Source organism: Heterodontus francisci, chromosome 12 (assembly GCF_036365525.1).
Source record: "Heterodontus francisci isolate sHetFra1 chromosome 12, sHetFra1.hap1, whole genome shotgun sequence".
NCBI lineage: Eukaryota > Metazoa > Chordata > Chondrichthyes > Heterodontiformes > Heterodontidae > Heterodontus > Heterodontus francisci.
The window spans coordinates 90,358,932-90,383,213 of NC_090382.1; the positions used below are offsets into that span (position 1 = coordinate 90,358,932).

The 24,282-nt window shown below is 45.3% G+C and overlaps 1 protein-coding gene across 1 annotated transcript in view; it reads left to right on the forward strand.

The window, feature by feature from the left end:
- The window catches only part of LOC137375982 (heat shock 70 kDa protein 4-like), an 84,545-nt gene extending 76,943 nt beyond the window's left edge, over positions 1 to 7,602 (forward strand). The window contains exon 19 of the mRNA XM_068043820.1: positions 5,493 to 7,602. Within this exon, the coding sequence (XP_067899921.1) occupies positions 5,493 to 5,699 (207 nt within the window). The 3' untranslated portion in view covers positions 5,700 to 7,602. The remainder of the gene's footprint in view (positions 1 to 5,492) is intronic.
- The last annotated feature ends 16,680 nt before the right edge of the window (positions 7,603 to 24,282 follow it).

Consider the following 24,282-nt stretch of genomic DNA (forward strand, 5'->3'; position numbering starts at 1 on the left):
GTGTAGAGTTTTGGTCTCCTTACTTAAAGGATACACTTGCATTTGATGCAATTCAGAGAAGGCTCACTAGGCTGATCCCTGGGGTGAAGTAGTTGTCTTATGAGGAAAGTTTGAGCAGGTTGGGCATGTACTCATTGGAGTTTAGAAGAATGACAGGTGATCTTATTGCAACATATCAAATTCTGGAGGAGACTTGACAGGGTAGATGCTGAGAGGATGTCTCCCATTTAAGACTGAGATTAGGAGGAATTTCTTCTCCAAGGGTTGTTTTTTTCTAAATTCATTCATGGGGTGTTGACGTCGCTGGCTAGGCCAGCATTTATTGCCCATCCCTAATTGCCCTTGAGAAGGTGGTGGTGTGCTGCCTTCTTGAACCACTACAATCCATGTAAGGTAGGTACACCCACAGTGCTGTTTGGAAGGGAGTTCCATGATTTTGACCCGGGGACAGTGAAGGAACGGCGATCTAGTTCCAAGTCAGGATGGTGTGTGACTTGGAGGGGAACTTGCACGATGGACTTGGTGGTGGTTCCATGCATTTGCTGTCCTTGTTCTTCTAGGTGGTAGAGATTGCGGGTTTGTAAGGTGCTGTCTAAGGAGCCTTGGTACGTTGCTGCAGTGCATCTTGTAGATGGTACACGCTGTTGCCACTGTGCATCGTTGGTGGAGGGAGTGAATATTTTTAGTGGATAGGGTGCCAATCGAGCAGGCTGCTTTGTCCTGGATGGTCGTAGAGTCATGTGTTGAGCTTCTTGAGTGTTGTTGGAGCTGCGCCCATCCAGGCAAGTGGAGAGTATTCCATCGCACTCCTGACTTGTGCCTTGTAGATGGTGGACAGGCATTGGGGAAACAGGAGGTGAGTTACTCACAGCAGAATTCCCAGCCTCTGACCTGCTGTTGTAGCCACGGTATTTATATGGCTACTCCAGTTCAGTTTCTGGTCAATGGTAACGCCTAGGGGATATTGATAGTGGGGTATTCAGCAATCATAATGCCATTGAACGTCAAGGGGAGATGGTTAGATTCTCTCTTGTTGGACTTGGCCATTGTCACTTGTGTGGCGCGAATGTTACTTGCCACTTATCAGCCCAAGCCTGGATATTGTCCAGGCCTTGCTGCATTTATACACTGACTGCTTCAAAATCTGAGGAGTTGCGAATGGTGCTGAACATTGTGCAATCATCAGTGAACATTCCCACTTCTGACCTTATGATTGAAGGAAGGTCATTGATGAAGCAGCTGAAGATGGTTGGGCCTAGGACACTACCCAGAGGAACCCCTGCAGTGATGTTCTGGGGCTGAGATGACTGACCTCCAACAACCACAACCATCATCCTTTGCACTAGGTATGGCTCCAACCAGCAGAGAGTTATCCCACTGATTCCCATTGACTTCAGTTTTGCTAGAACTCCTTGATGCCATACTCAGTCAAATGGTGCCTTGATGTCAAGATCAGTCACTCTCACCTCACCTCTTGAGTTCAACTCTTTTGTCCATGTTTGAACCAAGGCTGTAATGAGGTCAGGAGCTGAGTGGCCCTGGCGGAACTCAACCTGAGCGTCACTGAGCAGGTTATTGCTAAGCAAGTGTCGCTTGATAGCACTGTTAATGACACCTTCCATCACTTTACTGATGATTGAGAGTAGACTGATGGGGTGATAATTGGCCGGATTGGACTTGTCCTGCTTTTTGTGTACAGGACATACCTGGGCAATTTTCCACATTGCCGGGCAGATGCCAGTGTTGTAGCTGTACTGGAACAGCTTGGCTAGGGGTGCGGCAAGTTCTGGAGCACAGGTCTTCAGTACTATTGCCGGAATATTGTCAGGGTCCATTGCCTTTGTAGTATCCAGTGCCTTCAGTCGTTAGTTGATATAATGCGGAGTGATTTGAATCAGCTGAAGTCTGGCATCTGTGATGTTGGGGACTTCAGGAGGAGGCTGAGATTGATCATCCACGTGGCATGTCTGGCTGCAGATTGTTGCAAATGCTTCAGCCTTATCTTTCGCACTGATGTGCTGAGCTCCCGCATCATTGAGGATGGGGGTATTTGTGGAGCCACCTCCTCCAGTTTGTTGTTTAATTGTCCACCACCATTCATGGCTGGATGTGGCAGGACTGCAGAACTTAGATCTGATCTGTTGGTTATGGGATCGTTTAGCCGATTCTATCGCATGCTGCTTACGCAGTTTGGCACGCACGCAGTCCTGTGTTGTAGCTTCACCAGGTTGACATCTCATTTTGAGGTATTGCATGGTGCTGCTCCTGGCATGCCCTCCTGCACTCTTCATTGAACCAGGGTTGGTCTCCTGGCTTGATGGTAATGGTAGAGTGGGGAATATGCCGGGCCATGAGGTTACAGATTGTGGTTGAGTACAGTTCTGCTGCTGATGGCCCACATCGCCTCGTGGATGCCCTGTTTTGCATTGCTAGATCTGTTTGAAATTTCCCATTTAGCACGGTGATAGTGCCACACAACACGATGGACGGTATCCTCAGTGTGAAGGCGGGACTTCGTCTCCGCAAGAACTGTGCGTTGGTCACTCCTACCAATGGAGGGCAGATGCATCTGCGGCAGGCAGATTGGTGAGGACGAGGTCAAGTATGTTTTTCCCTCTTGGTTCCCTCACCACCTGCCGCATTCCTAGTCTAGCAGGTATGTCCTTCAGGACTCAGCCAACTCAGTCAGTAGTCGTGCTACTGAGCCACCTTTGGTGATGGACATTGAAGTCTCCCACCCAGAGTACATTCTGCGCCCTTGCCACCCTCAGTGCTTTCTCCAAGTAGTGATCAACATTGAGTACTGATTCATCAGCTGAGGGAGGGCGATAGGTGTTAATCAGCAGGAGGTTTCCTTGCCCATGTTTAACCTGATGCCATGAGACCATGGGGTCCAGAGTCAATGTTGAGGGCTCCCAGGGCAACTCCCTCCCGACTGTATACCACTGTGCTGCCACCTCTGCTGCGTCTGTCCTGCCAGCCGGACAGGGCATACCTAGGGATTGTAATGGCGGTGTCTGGGACATTGTCTGTAAGGTATGATTCCGTGAGTATGGCTATGTCAGGCTGATGCTTGACTAGTCTGTGGGACAGCTCTCCCAACTTTGGCACTAGCCCCCAGATGTTGAGGAGAACTTTGCAGGGTTGACAGGGCTGGGTTTGCTGTTGTCTTTTCCGGTGCCTAGGTCGGTGCTGGGTGGTCTGTCCGGTTTCATTCTGTTAATCTCTGGGAATTCTGTTACCCAAAGGCTGGGTCATTGAATATGTTCAAGGTTGAGTTAGACAGATTTTTCATCGACAGGGGAGTCGAGGGTTATGGGGGGGGCCAGCAGGAAAGTGGAGTTGAGGTTGCAATCAGATCAGTCATAATCATATTGAATGGCAGAGCAGGCTCGAGAGCTGAATGGCCTGCTCCTATTTCTTATGATCTTGTAAACATTGAGAATAGACTTCTTTGGCCTCCTTATCTCGAGAGACAATGGGTAAGCGCCTGGAGATGGTCAATGGTGTGTGGAGCAGCGCCTGGAATGGCTGTAAAGGCCAATTTTAGAGTGACAGGCTCTTCCACAGGTGCTGCAGAAAAATTTGTTTGTTGGAGCTGTTACACAGTTGGCTCTCCCCTTGCACTTCTGTCTTTTTTTTTCCTGCCAACTGTGAAGTCTCTTCGACTCGCCACACTTTAGCCCCGCCTTTATGGCTACCTGCCAGCTCTGGCGAACGCTGGCAACTGACTCGTGATCAATGTCACAGGACTTCATGTCGCGTTAGCAGACGTCTTTAAAGCAGAGACATGGACGGCCGGTGGGTCTGATACCAGTGGCGAGCTCGCTGTACAATGTGTCTTTGGGGATCTTGCCATCTTCCATGCGGCTCACATGGCCAAGCCATCTCAAGCGCCGCTGACTCAGTAGTGTGTATAAGCTGGGGATGTTGGCTGCCTCGAGGACTTCTGTGTTGGAGATATAGTCCTGCCACCTGATGCCAAGTATTCTCCGGAGGCAGCAAAGATGGAATGAATTGAGACGTCGCTCTTGGCTGACATATGTTGTCCAGGCCTCGCTGCCATAGAGCAAGGTACTGAGGACACAGGCTTGATACACTCGGACTTTTGTGTTCTGTGTCAGTGCGCCATTTTCCCACACTCTCTAATGTTCAGTAATAACAATAGATTTATGGTTCAATTTTTCTCTGGAAACACTTTTTACCATCCATGGGAATAATAGTATAAATTGGGAGGATGTTGGTGAGCGTTTTTATTTTTGCAGAATTATTCTACTTGCATCTTCAAAATTGTATGGTGTAAATGCAGCATTCAGTGAAGCATGTTTGCCTGTTATTTAGGTTACTTGTGTTTTCTGTTAATGTGATTCAAATGGGTTTTCCTCTGAAAACTACTGATTATTATTTCCTTTCCTGAGCCCTGAGAGCTAACATCCATTCAGCTCTGGACAAAATGTAGGTCGTCATTTATTACTTTGAAACGGAGTTGCAAAGAATGGACGAAACAAACTGGTGCCTTAATTGTCATTTAGAATAATCGCTAGTATAGTTACCATATTAATCTTATTGGCATTGCTGTCAGGGAAATTGTTCAACCAGGTCATGTAGAATAAACTGTGAAAGCAATATAGTATCTGAAAGCATAGAATTTGCAACAGGTAGCATAATTGGTTTTGATTAGTGTACAGGAAAATAAAATATAGGCTCTTGCTGCTCAATTATTTTTGAATGATTTGTGCTGCATATTTGCTGTAGTGAACTTTTTTTTTAAAATAGTAGAGACATTTTGCTGTTCAAGCCCCCAAAATAATGTAGCTTGTTGAGGTAAATATGCAGTTAATATATAGCTTCATGGACAATTTGAATATGTGTATGTGTTTCCAGGAAAGGATGTTGTAAATTTGATGAGAGGGTGGATAACTTTTTTGCAGACTCTGCTATTGAAGGATGATATATAAAGTGGAGAAGGAAGCCTGTGACCTTTAGAACAACAATTACATTTATCTTGTGCCTTTTAACATTGCAAAATATCCTAAGGTGCTTCACAGGCGCATTATCAAAAAAAATGGCATTGAGTCATTTAAACATATGAACAAAAGCTAAGTCAAAGAGGTAGGTTTTAAGAACCTTGTTAAAAAGAGAGCAGGAGAAGTTTAACGATGGAAGGCCAATGGAATTGAAAGTGGCCAATGGACAAAACTGATCATTTCCAGTCCAGTGTTCCAAAAGAAATTGGGAACATATCAGGAAGGCGGCTATTTAAGTATGTCTGGTGATACGTTATCAGTGAGCATGGCTTCCTGGTTCTTTTATTATCTTGTGGAATTCTTGCTCGATTCCAAGTTTTTCCTCAGATTGGTCATATTTTGTTTTCTCATTCAACCCCTCCTCAGGAGCTGGTATTGCTAGTGATCTCTATCACCTTTCTTTTCATATATTTGTAAAAAAGAATGCTGCCAGCAGTCTTAATCATTTTCACTTTCTGTCTCCAGGAATTGGTCAACCTTTGTAACCCCATTGTTAGCAAGCCAAAGCCTAAAGTAGAGCCTCCAAAAGAAGAGAAAGAGGCAGAAAAGAATGGACCAGTGAATGAGCAACCAAGCGCTGATGCTGAGGGCTCTACACCAGCTACCACGGAGAGTGCCCAGAAAAACACAGAACAGCACCAACAAACTTTACCAGAGATGGACATTGAGTAGCGGTGCAACAATCACTTATCCAAACTGTTATGTAAAATTTAAAGTCATAAACTCTGCGGGGCAGCTTTTTTCACCTTTTATGGTGAATGGAGTAACCTGAACCTGGTATTCTTGAATCTCTCTGGCAAATTTAGTAGTGTTTTTTTTTTTAAACCCCTTCCCTAATTTTGCAATGGGACAGGAATTAACTACTACAACTGGGGCTGGAATTAAATGTTTTTGTTGCGAAAAATAGTTTTGATTTTGTTTTGTGGCTTTGTTTCACTGAAAGAGGTGTTTTCTTTTTGCTTTCTGTTGCCCGTCCCCTCCACCCCAAAAGGTGGCGATTGCTGACACTGCAGGACTCAGTTGTGTACTTCCCTAGCAAGCTTTCTGCTGATCATTAGAATGCTGGATAGCAAAATGCCTACCAGCATTTCACTAAGTCGCTTAAGTTCTGCTTGAGTGCTGTGTTCTTGTTTTATGGGGGTTTTTTTTTGTTTTATTGGCCTGCATTGATAGTTATTGACAGTTGTTGGAATCAAAGCTCTACTGCCTGCCTTTTATTAAAGAATCCCAATCTTCAAAGTGCACGTATCATATTTCTTTTCCTTTAGAATGCTGCGATCAGTTTCCACCTATGCACATGTTGCTTGTATTTTTACAGAGTCAAGCGCTGAAGTCGAAATAGTTTGGATCATTTGTTAAAGGGAGACTGTTTTAGACTCAGTATTCTTAAAACCAATTAAATAATTTCTGTGTTTGGACAACAGAAGCTGTTTAACCAAATATTTGAGAACAGATGTTGGTTCACTTCTAAGGCTGTTTGTGTGTGTGTGTGTATGAGATATATACACACACATACATACAATGTTACTAAACAACAATCCAAATACATTTCTTTGATTTATGACACTGGTTTCTTCCCTTTAATTTCCATATTAAATTTAAATTGTTTGAATTTACTTGTGTTGGGTAATGTTTTATGTTGGGTGTAAATACAAGTTTTGGGACGAGTGGAGACAAAAGCCAATAAAATGCGCAGTTGCATTCATATATTGCAATGCAGTGTTGACTTCTCAAAGAACAGTAACTTAAGAACTGACAGCATGGTCAGGCTTTATATTGCAATAAGTAGTCCATAAATAAACGCTACAATATTATAAATCATCAAAGGGGAATGCTACCCTGCATTTTATTTAATTTGAGAAATCTGCTAAGTGTTCTAAATCGTGAATTCAAGAGAACCAGATTGTGATACAATAGTTTTTGTTTGTTACACCTGCAGGATAACGTACCAGTTTTGGCCGAAGTTTAAAAAGGAATTATATTCAAAAGAACAAGCATAGCATTATAGCAGAAGCAGTGGTCCTTTAAGCACTGAGGGAATACTACTGATTCTTGTGGTTAATTTTGGGAGGATGGTTTCGTACCAATTTTCAATTTCCTGTAACTGGGCTATTAAATTTTGAGAGCATTTTTGAGCTCCCAGACCTTTGCATAAGCAAATACATGGAAAACTAAGTCCAGAAACTGAGTACAAATTAAACCATGACACAAGTTCCTCAGAATGCATTTTATGAAGAAGCAATGCTTCCTCCTGCCTACACCCACAACCGTGATTTATTGCAACTTAGGCAGCTGCAAATAATTGAAGAGACGCAAGTACCAGAATAAAAATATGTAGCCAAGTTATCTGTTCTCCTTCTCCCATAGTCTAAGTTTCTTCATGGAATGAAGGTTGGTGTTTGCTTTAGTGTCATTAAGCTTTGTCACTTTTCATAGTGTTGTAACTGGATATGATCAGTTTTATAGAGAAAAAAATAAATGGCCATGGCAGAGGAAGGAATGCAAGGAGAGTAGGGTTGTGCATATTGAACTAATGTGGATATGCCAGTCCGTTTTTTTTTTTTAAATGTGCCCCTTCTCCATACATTACTTACTTTTTCATCTCAACAGCCTTGTATGCTATTGACAGGTTACATTACACACCAAATTATTAAAAATAAAGTACCAGGTATGATATAAGACCAGTTAGGATATCCCTGTTTGCTCAGAAATTAGTCAAGTCTGTCCAGTTTCCAGTTCTTGTTGCTTAATTATTGCATACTGAGTTATAAAGCTGCACCTCAATATAACAGGTGGTGATAATTCATTATAGTCATCAAACTGTATAATTTCAAGAACTCATGTCTTGCAAACACAGCCCATTGACATACCATGTCAAGGCTTGAGAGTTGCTATTTCCACTGTATATTTATACTCGCTATTTCACTGAAGAGTGTGAAATACAATAAAAGAATTGAATGCAAAATTGTGGTTTTTTTTAAACAGAGGTTGCTAAAGTTGTGGGGTCTTTGGTTTCAAATAGGCTGGGAGGGAGGATCATCTCAAGAAATCCAGTTACTCTTTCCTTCAAAGAAACTGGTTCAGTGGGTACCTGTGGTAATACAGACGAGAGTACTCCAGTTGACATTGTGTGCCTGGGTAGGAGGAAGAAAAAAGTGAACTTTTTTTAGAATTAGAACATTACAGCGCAGTACAGGCCCTTCGGCCCTCAATGTTGCGCCGGCCTGTGAAACCATCTGACCTACACTATTCCATTTTCATCCATATGTCTGTCCAATGACCACTTAAATGCCCTTAAAGTTGGCAAGTCTACTGCTGCAGACAGGGCGTTCCACGCCCCTACTACTCTCTGAGTAAAGAAACTACCTCTGACATCTGCCCTATATCTATCACCCCACAACTTAAAGCTATGTCCCCACGTGTTTGCCATCACCATCTGAGGAAAAGGACTCTCACTATCCACCCTATCTAACCCTCTGATTATCTTGTATGTCTCTATTAAGTCACCTCTCCTCCTTCTCTCCAAGGAAAACAACCTCAAGTCCTTTCCTCGTAAGACCTTCCCTCCATACCAGGCAACATCCTAGTAAATCTCCTTTGCACCCTTTCCATAGCTTCCACATCCTTCCTATAATGCGGTGACCAGAACTGCATGCAATACTCCAGGTGCGGTCTCACCAGAGTTTTGTAAAGCTGCAGCATAACCTCGTGACTCCGAAACTCGATCCCCCTACTAATAAAAGCGAACACACCATATGCCGCCTTAACAACCCTATTAACCTGGGTAGCAACCTTCAGGGATTTATGCACCTGGACACCAAGATCTCTCTGTTCATCTACACTACCCAGAATCTTCCCATTAGCCCAGTACTCTGCATTCCTGTTACTCCTTCCAAAGTGAATCACCTCGCACTTTTCCGCATTAAACTCCATTTGCCAGCTCTGCAGCCTATCTATGTCCCTCTGTACCCTACAACATCCTTCGGCACTATCCACAACTCCACCGACCTTAGTGTCATCCGCAAATTTACTAACCCACCCTTCTACACCCTTTTCCAGGTCATTTATAAAAATGACAAACAGCAGTGGCCCCAAAACAGATCCTTGCGGTACACCACTAGTAACTAAACTCCAGGATGAACATTTGCCATCAACCACCACCCTCTGTCTTCTTTCAGCTAGCCAATTTCTGATCCAAAGCTCTAAATCACCTTCAACCCCATACTTCCGTATTTTCTGCAATAGCCTACCGTGGGGAACCTTATCAAACGCCTTACTGAAATCCATATACACCACATCCACTGCTTTACCCTCATCCACCTGTTTGGTCACCTTCTCGAAAAACTCAATAAGGTTTGTGAGGCACGACCGACCCGTCACAAAACCGTGCTGACTATCTCTAATGAACTTATTCTTTTCAAGATGATTATAAATCCTGTCTCTTATAACCTTTTCCAACATTTTACCCACAACCGAAGTGAGGCTCACAGGTCTATAATTACCAGGGCTGTCTCTACTCCCCTTCTTGAACAAGGGGACAACATTTGCTATCCTCCAGTCTTCCGGCACTATTCCTGTCGACAATGACGACATAAAGATCAAGGACAAAGGCTCTGCAATCTCCTCCCTAGCTTCCCAGGGAATCCGAGGATAAATCCCATCTGGCCCAGGGGACTTATATATTTTCACACTTTCCAAAATTGATAACACCTCCTCCTTGTGAACCTCAATCCCATCTAGCCTAATAGCCTGAATCTCAGTATTCTCCTCGACAACATTTTCTTTCTCCACTGTAAATACTGACACAAAATATTCATTTAACGCTTCCCCTATCTCCTCTGATTCCACACACAACTTCCCACTACTATCCTTGATTGGCCCTAATCTAACTCTAGTCATTCTTTTATTCCTGATATACCTATAGAAAGCCTTAGGGTTTTCCCTGATCCTATCCGCCAATGACTTCTCGTGTCCTCTCCTTGCTCTTCTTAGCTCTCCCTTTAGCTCCTTCCTGGCTAGCTTGTAACTCTCAAGCGCCCTAACTGAGCCTTCACGTCTCATCCTAACATAAGCCGCCTTCTTCCTCTTGACAAGCGCTTCAACTTCTTTAGTAAACCACGGCTCCCTCGCTCAACAACTTCCTCCCTGCCTCACAGGTACATACTTATCAAGGACACACAGTAGCTGCTCCTTGAATAAGCTCCACATTTCGATTGTTCCCATCCCCTGCAGTTTCCTTCCCCATCCTACGCATCCTAAATCTTGCCTAATCGCATCATAATTTCCTTTCCCCCAGCTATAATTTTTGCCCTGCGGTATATACCTGTCCCTGCCCATCGCTAAGGTAAACCTAACCGAATTGTGATCACTATCACCAAAGTGCTCACCTACATCTAAATCTAACACCTGGCCGGGTTCATTACCCAGTACCAAATCCAATGTGGCATCGCCCCTGGTTGGCCTGTCTCCATACTGTGTCAGAAAACCCTCCTGCACACACTGGACAAAAACTGACCCATCTAAAGTACTCGAACTATAGTATTTCCAGTCGATATTTGGAAAGTTAAAGTCCCCCATAACAACTACCCTGTTACTCTCGCTCCTGTCGAGAATCATCTTCGCTTCCTTTCATCTACATCTCTGGAACTATTTGGAGGTCTATAAAAGACTCCCAACAGGGTGACCTCACCTCTCCTGTTTCTAACCTCGGCCCATACTACCTCAGTAGACGAGTCCTCAAATGTCCTTTCTGTCGCTGTAATACTCTCCTTGATTAACAATGCCACACCCCCCCCCCCCCCTCCCTCTTTTACCATCTGGGATCTATCCCAGGTTACTGAGGGAAGCGAGAGAGGAAATAGCTGGGGCCTTAACAGATATCTTTGCAGCATCCTTAAACACGGGTGAGGTCCCGGAGGACTGGAGAATTGCTAATGTTGTCCCCTTGTTTAAGAAGGGTAGCAGGGATAATCCAGGTAATTATAGACCGGTGAGCCTGACGTCAGTGGTAGGGAAGCTGCTGGAGAAGATACTGAGGGATAGGATCTATTCCCATTTGGAAGAAAATGGGCTCATCAGTGATAGGCAACATGGTTTTGTGCAGGGAAGGTCATGTCTTACCAACTTAATAGAATTCTTTGAGGAAGTGACAAAGTTGATTGATGACGGAAGGGCTGTCGATGTCATATACATGGACTTCAGTAAGGCGTTTGATAAGGTTCCCCATGGCAGGCTGATGGAGAAAGTGAAGGCGCTTGGGGTCCAAGGTGTACTAGCTAGATGGATAAAGAACTGGCTGGGCAACAGGAGACAGAGAGTAGCAGTAGAAGGGAGTTTCTCAAAATGGAGACGTGTGACCAGTGGTGTTCCACAGGGATCCGTGCTGGGACCACTGTTGTTTGTGATATACATTAATGATTTGGAGGAAAGTATAGGTGGACTGATTAGCAAATTTGCAGACGACACTAAGATTGGTGGAGTAGCAGATAGTGAAGGGGACTGTCAGAGAATACAGCAGAATATAGATAGATTGGAGAGTTGGGCAGAGAAATGGCAGATGGAGTTCAATCAGGGCAAATGCGAGGTGATGCATTTTGGAAGATCCAATTCAAGAGTGAACTATACAGTAAATGGAAAAGTCCTGGGGAAAATTGATGTCCAGAGAGATTTGGGTGTTCAGGTCCACTGTTCCCTGAAGGTGGCAACGCAGGTAAATAGAGTGGTCAAGAAGGCATACGGCATGCTTTCCTTCATTGGACGGGGCATTGAGTACAAGAGTTGGCAGGTCATGTTACAGTTGTATAGGACTTTGGTTCGGCCACATTTGGAATACTGCGTACAGTTCTGGTCGCCACATTATCAAAAGGATGTGGATGCTTTGGAGAGGGTGCAGAGGAGGTTCACCAGGATGTTGCCTGGTATGGAGGGCGCTAGCTATGAAGAGAGGTTGAGTAGATTAGGATTATTTTCATTAGAAAGACGGAGGTTGAGGGGGGACCTGATTGAGGTGTACAAAATCATGAGAGGTATAGACAGGGTGGATAGCAAGAAGCTTTTTCCCAGAGTGGGGGTTTCAATTACTAGAGGACACGAGTTCAAAGTGAAAGGGGAAAAGTTTAGGGGGGATATGCGTGGAAAGTTCTTTACGCAGAGGGTGGTGGGCACCTGGAACGCATTGCCAGCGGAGGTGGTAGATGCGGGCACGATGGAGTCTTTTAAGATGTATCTAGACAGATACATGAATGGGCAGGAAGAAAAGAGATACAGAAGCTTAGAAAATAGGCGACATGTTTAGAGAGAGGCTCTGGATCGGCGCAGGCTTGGAGGGCCGAAGGGCCTGTTCCTGTGCTGTAATTATCTTTGTTCTTTGTTCTTTGTTCTCTGTTCTTACTGAAACATCTAAATCCCGGAACCTGCAACATCCAATCCTGCCCCTGCTCTACCCATGTCTCCGAAATGGCCACTACATCGAGATCCCAGGTACCAACCCATGCTGCAAGCTCACCCACCTTATTCCGGATGCTCCTGGCGTTGAAGTAGACACACTTTAAATCAAGTTCTTGCTTGCCAGTGCCCTCTTGCGTCCTTGTAACCCTATCCCTGACCTCACTACTCTCAACATCCTGTACACTGGCACTACAATTTAGGTTCCCATTCCCCTGCTGAATTAGTTTAAACCCCCCCGAAGAGCACTAGCAAATCTCCCCCCCAGGACACTGGTACCCCTCTGGTTCAGGTGAAGACCATCCTGTTTGTAGAGGTCCCACCTACCCCAGAAAGAGCCCCAATTATCCAGGAAACCAAAACCCTCACTCCTGCACCATCCCTGCAGCCACGTGTTCAACTCCTCTCTCTCCCTATTCCTCGCTTCGCTATCACGTGGCACGGGCAACAACCCAGAGGCCTGTACCCCATTGCTTACCCCTGGTAAGTCATCCCCCGCAACAGTATCCAAAACGGTATACCTGTTGTTGAGGGAAACGGCCACAGGGGATCCCTGCACTGCCTGCTGGTTCCCTCTCCTTCCCCTAACGGTAACCCATCTACCTACTTCTTTTACCTGAGGTGTGACTGCCTCCCCATAACTCCTCTCAATAACCCCCACCGCCTCCCGAATGATCCGATTTTTCAATTTTTGGAATTGACTCTTCCAATTCTTGTCCCCTTTTATCTTATGCTCTCCACCCCCACCATTGCTGTAAATTACATGTCAGGGATGACAGGATTGGGTCCATCTGTGATATTCCTTTCTTCCCTTCTCCCCATCTCGATCACTCATTCTCCTAGGCTTCCCTTCCCCATTTCTTGATTGGGTTGCATCTGGAAAAAGCAGGCAGGACTTCACCTGCTGTAAAGATGCTACCCTGGTCCTGGCCAACATTTTAGCTTTGGAGTCTTTAGTATATTGGAAGTAGTCTCCAAAAAATGGGTAAAGTTCTGACACAGCATACCTGGAGGGGGCCACACATCTACCACAGTGTGGGCCTGTAGGCAGCCTCAGCTGACTCAAATGGGATTTTTAAAATTAAATAAACTTCCCTCCCCATCAACTTGTGCAAAAAGGTGGCCCGTGCACGCAGTATTCAAATTGCAAGAAACATCAAATCCTGTTTCTATCTTTTGCATACTCTTTACATGCCTTGTATGAGCAGGCTTATTGTGTACTGACAACAGCCTCTGAAGAAACACAAAAGAACTCAAAAGCACATTGACCCTGAGCAGCTTTCTATCTCCACCCACCCAGATTTGTGGAAAATCCATTGGGTGGGAGAGGGGGAAACCAGAAAGCCTAGGCCATTTTCTCTCTCGAGCTATGACGTGTTTTTTTTTCCTGTATGCTTGTTTTGCTAAATGAATTGCCTTTGTAGTATAGGAAGAAATCTGAAAGGCATCCTTGACGTGGAGGAAGGAAGCTGCCTCCAGTTAAAATATAGGATCATTGGATTGAATAGCAATAAGATTTTGCAACAGAATGACTTGGTTTTGGTAATCCTTGCTTCATCTCAGTGGTTTTGCGGTGTCCGTAGTATTCCAACCACCAGAACTAAGAACTCATAACAAACCAGGCAAGAAACATGGTGCAATTCACGAGAGAGTGAGAGCACTTGGATGGGTATGAGCTGATCAAGAAGAGCTTGGATTGTGAAGATCATTTGTCATGCCTGACTAACTTTGTTATTTTTACGTATTTGCTCATGATGGATATGGATGTGTCTAGATATTGTCTCTATGTCCGTAAGGCATTTTAATGTTCAGCACAGAAGATTATTGGCTAAGATGAAGATGCACAGAATTTGGAGGTAAGATTGTAACCTGGGTTGGCAATTAATTGGAATATAGAAGACAGTAAAGTTAAAGGGAATGTGCTGCAATTGGTGGGACAAATGCTATTCCTGGGATCTGTAGTGGAGCCTAAGCTTTTCACAATGATATGTTAGTGACCTGGATGAAAGGATAGAATTGTATATTCAAGTTTGCAGATTGCACTAAGTTGTGTAAATGGGAGCAGGATGTTATAAAGGGACATAGACTGGGCAAAACTATGATGCATAGAGTATAATGTGGGGAAGCTTTATGCCACCCACTTCGGATCAGAAAAAGACATAGTTTATTTTTTTAATGGTGTGAATTGAGGAGCTGTGAAGAAGCAAATAGATTTAGTATCCATGTTCACAATAGTAAAAGCTAGTTTACAGGTACAAAAACCACCAAAAAGGCTAATCAGATGTTGGGCTTTATCATGAGAGTGTTGGAATTCAAAAGTAGGGAAGTGATGTTTCAGTTGTATAGGGCCTTTGTCAGATGTCATCTGGAGTATTGGGTTTGACTTCTGGTACCAAACCTCAGGAAAGATATATTGACCTTGGAAGGGGTGCTTCATGAATTCACCAGAATTCTACCAGTTCTTAAAGGAGATCAAAGATTGAGGATAGGTTGCATAAACTTGGCTTGTATTCCCTTGAGTTTAGAAGGTGGGAGGGTGAGGCAATAGATTTGAAGGGAATGGTGCATGTACAAGAAGCCAAAGTGAGGAATGTGGAGTTCTCAGATAGCTGAAGGGTTGGAAAGGTTACAAATATTGAGAAGGGTGAAGGGATTTAAACACTAGGATAAGAATTTAAATGTTATGAGAGTGGGAGTCAATGCAGGTCAGTGAACTTATGGGTGATGGTATAGAACAGAATATCAGTAATGGTTTTGGATGACCTGAAGTTTATGGAGGATGGGGAGCCATCCAGGAGTGCATTGGGATAATCAAAATAGCAAATACATGGACAGGAGTTTCAGCAACAGATGGGCTGATTCAGTGAAGGCAGCACACAATGTTAAGGAGGTGACTGTAGATGGTCTTTTTGACAGAGGGGCTATGGGTTCTGAAACTCAGTTCACAAATAGGTGTCACAGTTTTGAGCAGTCTGGTTCAAACCAAGACAGTGACCAGGCAAGGAGATGAAATTGGTAAATATGCCAAGTGTGTGGTAGGGGCTGGAAACAAGTGTCATAGAGTTGTACAGCATAGAAACAGGCCCTTTGGCCCACCGCCTCCATGCCGATCATAATGCCTATCTATACTAATCCCACCTGCCTGCATTAATTCCATATCCCTCTATGCCTTTCTTATTCAAGTACCTGTCCGGATACCTCTTAAATGTTGCTACTGTTCCTGCCTCCGCCACCTCCTGTGGCAGCTCATTCCAGATACCCTCTATTCTTTGTGTGAAAAATTTACCCCTTTGATCCCCTTTAAACCTCCTCCCTCTCACCTTAAATCTATGCCCTCTAGTTTTAGTCACCCCTACCATGGGAAACACTCTGGCTATCTACCCTATCTATGCCTCATAATTTTATATACCTCTATCATGTCCCCTCTCAGCCTCCTTCATTCCAGGGAAAACAGACCCAGCCTATCCAATCTCTCTTTATAACTCAAGCCTTCCAAACTAGGCAACATCCTGGTGAATCTTTTCTGCACCCTCTCTAGCTTAATCACATCTTTCCTGTAGTGCGGCGACCAGAACTGCGCACAGTACTCCAAATGCGGCCTAACCAACGTTATGTACAACTGTAACATGACGTCCCAACTCTTGTACTCAATGCCTTGGCCGATGAAGGCAAGCATGCCATACGCCTTCTTCACCAACCTGTCTACCTGTGTTGCCACTTTCAGGGAACTATGTACTGGCACCCCAAGGTCTCTCAGCTCAACAACACTCCCCAGGGCCCTGCCATTCACTGTGTATGTCCTGCCCAGGTTTAACTTCCCAAAATGCATCACTTCACACTTGTCCACGTTTAATTCCATTTGCCACTCCCTTGCCCACTTTCCCAGTTGATCTATATCCTGTTCTAACCTTAGACAACCTTCTTCACTGTGCACTATACCACCAATTTTGGTGTCATCTGCGAACTTACTAATCATGCCCCCTACATTCACATCCAAGTCATTAATATATATGACAAACAACAGAGGGCCCAGCACTGATCCCTGCGGCATGCCACTGGTCACCGGCCTCCAATCTGAAAAACAACCCTCCGCTACCACCCTCTGCCTCCTATCACCAAGTCAATTTTGTATCCAATTGGCTAGTTCATCCTGAATCCCATATGTTTGAACCTTCTGGACCAGCCTACCATGCGGGACCTTGTCAAAGGCCTTGCTAAAGTCCATGTAGACAACGTCCATCGCCTGCCCTCAGCAATCCTCTTGGTCACCTCCTCAAAAAACTCAATCAAATTCATGAGACATGATTTCCCACGCACAAAGCCATGCTGACTATCCCTAATCAGACCTTGCCTTTCCAAATGCATATAAATCCAGTCTCTCAGAATCCCTTCCAATAACTTTCCCACCACTGATGTATGGCTCACCAGCCTGTAGTTCCCTGGCTTATCCCTGCTGCCCTTCTTAAATAAAGGCACAACATTAGCTATCCTCCAGTCTTCTGGTACCTCACCCGTGGCTAATGATGATACAAAAATCTCTGCCAGGGCCCCAGCAATCTCCTCCCTTGCTTCCCATAGCATCCTAGGATACACCTGGTCAGGCTCTGGGGGTTTATCCACCTTGATGCGCTTCAAAACCTCCAACACCACCTCCTTTGTAATGTTGATATGCTCCAGGATGTCGCTGTTCCCTCCCTTGAACTCACCAGCTTCCATGACCTTCACCATGGTAAATACAGACGAGAAGTATTCATTTACAAAGTGATTACTGACCACCGCAGCCGACAGCTTACATCATCCGACTGTGCCAATCTGCGCACATGCGCAGATTGGTCCCTACCCTATCCGCAGTGCCAGGACTGGTTGTTGCATGCGCAGATGATGTCATCACGTAATGCGGGCAGATGGTGGGGGGAGAGGGGGTCTGGGGAGCAGGTAGAGAGCGGGTGTGGGGAGAACGCGGCCGAAGACCATGCTGGTGGCAGCTGCGCGCTCCTCCTTCCCCCTGCCACCTGCCTGCTCGCTCACTGCCCCCCCCCACCTCCATTCGTTGGCTCGCCCGCCCACTCCCTCCCTCCCCTCTCCTCCCCGGCCTGCTTGCTCCCTCCCCTCCGACCATTGTGTGCTGCTATGTGTTTAGGTTGCCAATGTGTGATTATTTGAGCAGTGCCATCTTTAATCCTGGCAGCTGCCTGACGTCGCAGACTGTGACATTTTAGTGGCACAGGCTGCATTTGCGCATGTGCCATTGCAGCGTCACCTAGTGGCGGCGTTGTCAGCAAACGCAGCCATTCATTTAAGACCATTTCCCGTGGCTGCACACATAGGTTACCACACTGATCCTTAAGGGGACCTACTCTCTCCCTAGCTACCCTTTTGCTCTTAATATACTTATAGAATCTTTTACTATTCTCCTTTATCTTATCTGCCAGGGAAATCTCATGGCCCTTTTTTGCTTTCCTAACTTCCTTCTTAAGAGTAGTCCTACATCCCCCATACTCCTCGAGGGACTTGCTGGATCCCAGCTGCCTATACCTGACATATGCCTCCTTCTTTATCCTGACCAGACCCTCAATATACCTCGTCAACCAAGGTTCCCTAAACTTGCCAGCCTTGCCCTTTCATCTAACAGGAACATGCAGGCCCTGAACTCGTCCTATTTCACTTTTAAAAGCTTCCCACTTGCCAAATGTCCCTTTACCTGTAAACAGCCTCTCCCATTCAACTTTTGAGAGTTCCTGTCTGATGCCATCAAAATTAACCTTCTCCCAATTTAGGACTTCAACCTGAGGACCAGTCCTATCCTTTTCCATAACTATCTTGAAGCTAATAGAGTTATGGTCACTGGTCCCAAAGTGCTCCCCCACTGACACGCCAACCACCTGCCCAGCCTTATTTCCCAAGAGGAGGTCAAGTGTAGCCCTTTCTCTAGTAGGGCCATCCACATACTGCTTCAGGAAACTATCCTGGGCACACTTAACAAATTCTTCCTCATCTGATCCCTTTGCACTAAGGCAGTCCCAATCAATATTAGGGAGGTTAAAATCACCTACTATTACAACCCTATAATTCATACACCTATCTCTGATTTCCCTACATATATGCTCCTCCAATTCCCTTTGACTATTGGGGGGGCCTATAGTATAATCCCATCAAAGTGATCACCCCTTTCTTATTTCTAAGTTCTACCCATATGGCCTCGCTGGACATTCCCCCCGGGATATCCTCTCTAAGTACTGCTGTGATGTCCTCCCTAATCAATAGTGCAGCTCCCCCTCCTCTCTTACCTCTACCTCTGTCATGCCGGAAGCATCGGTACCCCAGAACATTGAGCTGCCAGTCCTGCCCATCCCTCAACCATGTTTCCGTAATAGCTATAATATCACAATCCCATGTACCGATCCATGCTCTGAGTTCATCTGCTTTACCTGTAAGGCTTCTTGCATTAAAGTAAATGCAGTTTAGCCTACCAGACCTTCCACGCTCCCTGTCCTGCCCCTACCCGGCCTGCCTACTGGACTTGCTTGCTTTAACCTCCACATTTGTCTCAACTATCTCATCGGAGAGACTACTACTTTGGGTCCAACCCCCCTGCCAGACTAGTTTAAACCCTCCTGAGTAGTAATAGCAAACCTCCCCACAAGGATATTGGTCCCCTTCCAGTTCAGATGCAACCCGTCCCTCTTGTACAGGTCACCTCTGCACCAGAAAAGATCCCAATGATCCAAGCAGCTGAAGCCCTCCCGCCTACACCAGCTCTTCAGCCATGCATTAATTTGCCTTATCCTTCTATTCCTACCCTCACTAGCACGTGGCACAGGGAGTAATCCTGAGATTACAACCCTAGAGGTCCTGCTTTTTAACCTTCTGCCTAACTCCCTATATTCACTTTGCAGGACCTCATCGCTCTTCCTGCCTATGTCGTTGGTACCAATGTGGACCACGACCTCTGGCTGCTCACCCTCCCCTTTCAGAATGTCCTGCAGCCACTCCTAGACATCCTTGACCCTAGCACCTGGGAGGCAACATACCATCCTGGAGTCTCGTTTGCAGCCACAGAAACGCCTATCTGCACCCCTTACGATAGAATCCTCTATCACTATAGCTCTTCCACTCCTTTTCCTCTCCTGTTGTGCAGCAGAGCCCTCCGTGGTGCCACGGACCTGGCTGTTGCTGCTTTCCCCTGGGAGGTCATCCCCCCCCCAACAGTAGCCAAAGCGGTATATATGTTTGAGAGGGGGATGGCCACAGGGGACTCCTGCACTACCTTCCTGCGCCTACTACTCCGTCTGGTGTTCACCCATCCCTTTTCTGCCTGTGCAGCCATTACCTGCGGTGTGACCACGTCGCTAAACGTGCTATCCATGACGTCGTCAGCATCGCGGATGCTCCACAGTGAATCCACTGCGTTAATCAAAGTGTGTTAACCTTCCCAAAAAGTTGATAAAGGAAAAAATAGAATGAGAGTAAACTAGCCAGCAATATAAAAACAGATTGTAAGGGCTTTTATAAGTACATAAAAAGGAAGAGAGCAGCTAAAGCAGACGTTGGTCCCTTAGAGACAGAGACAGGAGAAGTCATCATGGGGAATGAGAAAATGGCAGAGGCATTGAACAAATAATTTGTGTCTATTTTCACAGTAGACGACACAAGTTCCATACCAGAAATAGGTATTAAATAGGGGCTAAAAAGATAGAGGAAATTAAGGAAATTAATATCAGTCGGAAAAAAGTATTGGAGAAACTTGGACTAAAATCTGACACGTCCCCAGGACCAGATGGCCTACATCCTAGGTTCTAAAAGTGATAGCTGCAGCGATGGTGGATGTGCTGGCTATGATTTTCCAGAATTCCTTCGATTCAGGAACGGTCCTGTCAGATTGGAAGTTGGCAAATGTTATAAGAACATAAGAAATAGGAGCAGGAAAAGGCCATTCAGCCCCTCAAGCCTGCCCTGCCCTGCCCATTCAATAAGATTATGGTTGATCTGTCCCGCATTTCAAGAAAGGAGAGAGAAAACAGGGAACTACAGGCCAGTTAGCCTAACATCAGTCATTGGGAAGATGCTGGAAACTATTATTAAGGAAGTCTTAACATTGCACTTGGAAAAGCATAGAATGATTAGAACAAGTCAGCATGGTTTTACTAAAGCGAAATCCTGTTTGTCAAATTCATTAGTTTTTTGAGGATGTAACTAGTAGGGTAGGTAAAGGGGAACCAGTAGATGTCGTATACCTAGATTTTCAAAAGGCATTCGATAAGGTGCCACATAAAAGATTATAAGAGCTCATGGTGTTGGGGATAATATATCAGCATAGATAGAGGATTGGTTAACAGACAGGAAGCAGAGAGTGGGGTTAAATGATGCATTTTCAAGTTGGCAGGCAATGAATAGTGAGGTGCCACAAGGATAAGTGCCGGGGCCTCAGCTATTTACACTCTATTAATGACGTGGATGAAGAGACAGAGAGTAAAGTATCTAAGTTTGCTGATGATACAAAGCTCAGTGGAAAAGCAAGCTGCGGGGAGGATGAAGAGAGGCTGCAGAGAGGATATAGACAGGTTAAGTGAGTGGGCAACAAGATGGCAAATGGAGTATAATGTAAGGAAGTGTGAAGTTGTTCACTTTGGTCATAAAAATAGAAAAGCAGAATATTTTTTAAAAGATGTGAAACAGGTAAGTGTTGATGTGCAGAGAGACGTGGGGGAACGCACAACGTTAACAGGCAGGTGCAGCAGGCTATTAGGAAGGTAAATGGCACGTTGGCCTTTATTGCAAGGGGATTGGAGTACAGGAATAAAGAAATCTTACTAAAATTGTACAGGGCTTTGGTGAGACCGCATCTGGAATACTGTGTGCAGTTTTGGTCTCCACATTTAAGAAAGGATATACTTGCACTGGAGGCAATGCAGTGAAGATTTACTAAATTGGCTCCTGGGATGAGCGGATTGTCCCATGATGACAGGCTGAGTAAATTGGGCGTATGTTCTCTGGAGTTTAGAAGAATGAGAGGTGATCTAATGGAGACATACAAGATTCTGAAAGGGCTGGATAGGGTGGGAGCTGAGACATTGTTCTCACTGGTCAGGGAATCTAGAACATGGGGACACAGTCTCAGGATAAGGGATCAATCATTCAGGACTGCGATGAGGAGAAATGGCTTCACTGAAAGGGTTGTGAATCTTTGGAATTCTCTAACCCAGCGGGTTGTGGATGCTCCATCATTGAATACATTTAAGGCTGGGATAGTTAGATTTTTGGTCTTGCAGGGAATCAAGGGATAGGATGGGAGCAGGCAGGAAAGTGGCATTGAAGTCCAAGATCAGCCATGATCGTATTGAATGGCGGAGCAGGCTCTATCGGCCATATGATCTACTACTGCTCCAATTTCTTGTGTTCTTGTGTTCCCAGTGTTTAACTGGAGAAAATTGGAGCTCAGCCAGGTCTAGTTTAAAGATGCTGGATAAATTCAAGTTGTTTGTGTCCAAAGTCAGGAGTAGCAAATTTCCTTTTGATTTTGTAGTGTTTGGATGTTTGAGAGCTGTATGTGGTTGAGGAGAAATTTAATTTGAGTAGGTATTTAGTAAAGTGCTTTAAACTCTGAAGTATTCTTGTTTTTTTTAAAACCAACTGAGGTAACGAGAGTCAGTGAGGGTAGTGCATTTGATGTAGTCTGTGGATTTTAGTAAGACTTTTGACAAGGTCGCACATGACTGGTCAGAAAAAAGAGCATATGGGATCCAAGGGAAAGTGGCAAATTGGATTCAAAATTGGCTCAATAGTAGGAAGCAAAGGGTAATGGCTGACAGACATTTTTGTGGCAGGAAGGCTGTTTCCCCTGGGATTCTGCAGGGCTCAGTACTAGGTCCCTTGCTTTTTGTAGTATGTATTAGTGATATAGACTTGAATCTCGGAGGCATGATTAAGAGGTTTGCTGATGATACAAAAATTGGCTGTGTGATTGATAGTGAGGAAGAAAGCTGTGGCCTGCAAGAAGATGTCAATGGAAGGCTCAGATGGGCAGAAAAGTGGCAAATGAAATTCAATTCAGAGAAGTGAGGTAATGCGTTTGGGAAGGGCAAACAAGGTAAGGGAATACACAAATAATAGTAAGATACTGAGAAGTGTAGGGGAACTGAAAGACCTTTGAGTGCATAGACGAATATATGAATTAAGATCATGAGTAGGCCAGAGATCCCTGAAGGTAGCACAATAGTGGTGCAGTGGTTAGCACCGCAGCCTCACAGCTCCAGCGACCCGGGTTCAATTGTGGGTACTGCCTGTATGGAGTTTGCAAGTTCTCCCTGTGACCGCGTGGGTTTTCGCCGGGTGCTCCGGTTTCCTCCCACAGCCAAAGACTTGCAGGTTGATAGGTAAATTGGCCATTATAGGTTGACCCTGGTATAGGTAGGTGGTAGGGGAATATAGGGACAGGTGGGGATGTGGTAGGAATATGGGATTAGTGTAGGATTAGTATAAATGGGTGGTTGATGGTCAGCACAGACTCGGTGGGCCAAAGGGCCTGTTTCAGTGCTGTATTTCTAAATAAAAAAAAACAGTAGATAAGATGGTGAAAAAGGCATACAGGATACTTTATTAGCTGAGGCATAGAATATAAGAGCAGGGAGGTTATGCTAGAACTGTGTGAAACACTAGTTAGGCCACAGCTAGGGTACTGAGTGCAGTTCACATTACAGGAAGGATGTGATTGCACTCGAGTGGACAGAAATTTATGAGGATGTTGCCACGACTGGAGAATTTTAGCTATGAGGAAAGATTGTATTTGCTGGGGTTGTTTCCTTTGGAATAGAGGAGGCTGAGGGGAGATTTAGGCCAGAATTTTACACTGTCCTGCAGGAGCGGGCTGGAGGTTGCGGGGGTGGGGTCGTAAAATTGAGTGGGAGGGTGCCGTTCCCGTCGCCTTCGCGCCTCCACTGCAATTTTATAAGGTGTGGGGGCGGCGAGAAATGGCCTGCCCACCTAGATCAATTAAGCCCTTTAAGTGACCAATTAACTGCCACTTAAGGGCCTCCTCCTACCACCACTGGTGTATTAGCAGTGGCGGGGGCTCAGGACTCCCAGGAGGCTGTTCAATAAAACCTGGCAGCCTCCTTGCGTGTTGGGGGTGGGGGGGGTGCACCCTAATCGGGCACCCTGGGCCCCATGCAGAGACCCAACTGCACAACCGGCCCCACTACATGACATTCTCCTGCCCCCTACTACTGGGACTGAGAGCTGCTGGCCTGCTGATTCGCCAGCAACTCTTAGAGGCGGGACTTCCTGCCTCAGAGGGGCTCAAGTCCCACCCGAGGCCAATTAAGGACCTGGGCTGCGTAAAATCATAGCGTGGCTCCCAGGCCTGGTGGAGGCCGGCTTGCCCTGACTTTTTGGCCAGCGGGTGGGGCCTCCCACCTAAAGTAAAATTCTGGCCTTAATTTCGGCATATAAAATTATGGTAGGCCTTGATAAAGTGGATAGAAAGGACCCATTTCATTTAGCAGAGAGGACAATAACTAGGGGAATGGATTTAAAGTACTTGGCAAAAGGATTAGAGGGGAGTTTTAAAAAAATTTTCCCAGAGGATGGTGGGGGTCTGGAACTCACTACCTGAAAGGATGGTAGAGGAAGAAACCCTCATCAGATTTTTTCAAAATGCTTGCTCCTGAAGTGCTGTAACCTACAGGGCTTTGGACCAGAACCTGGAACGTGGCATTCAGCTGCATAGCTCTTTTTCAGCTGGCACAGACTCGATGGTCCAAATGGCCACTTGCTTTGCAGTAAATTTTCTACATTTTAAAGAAGTGTAAAGAAA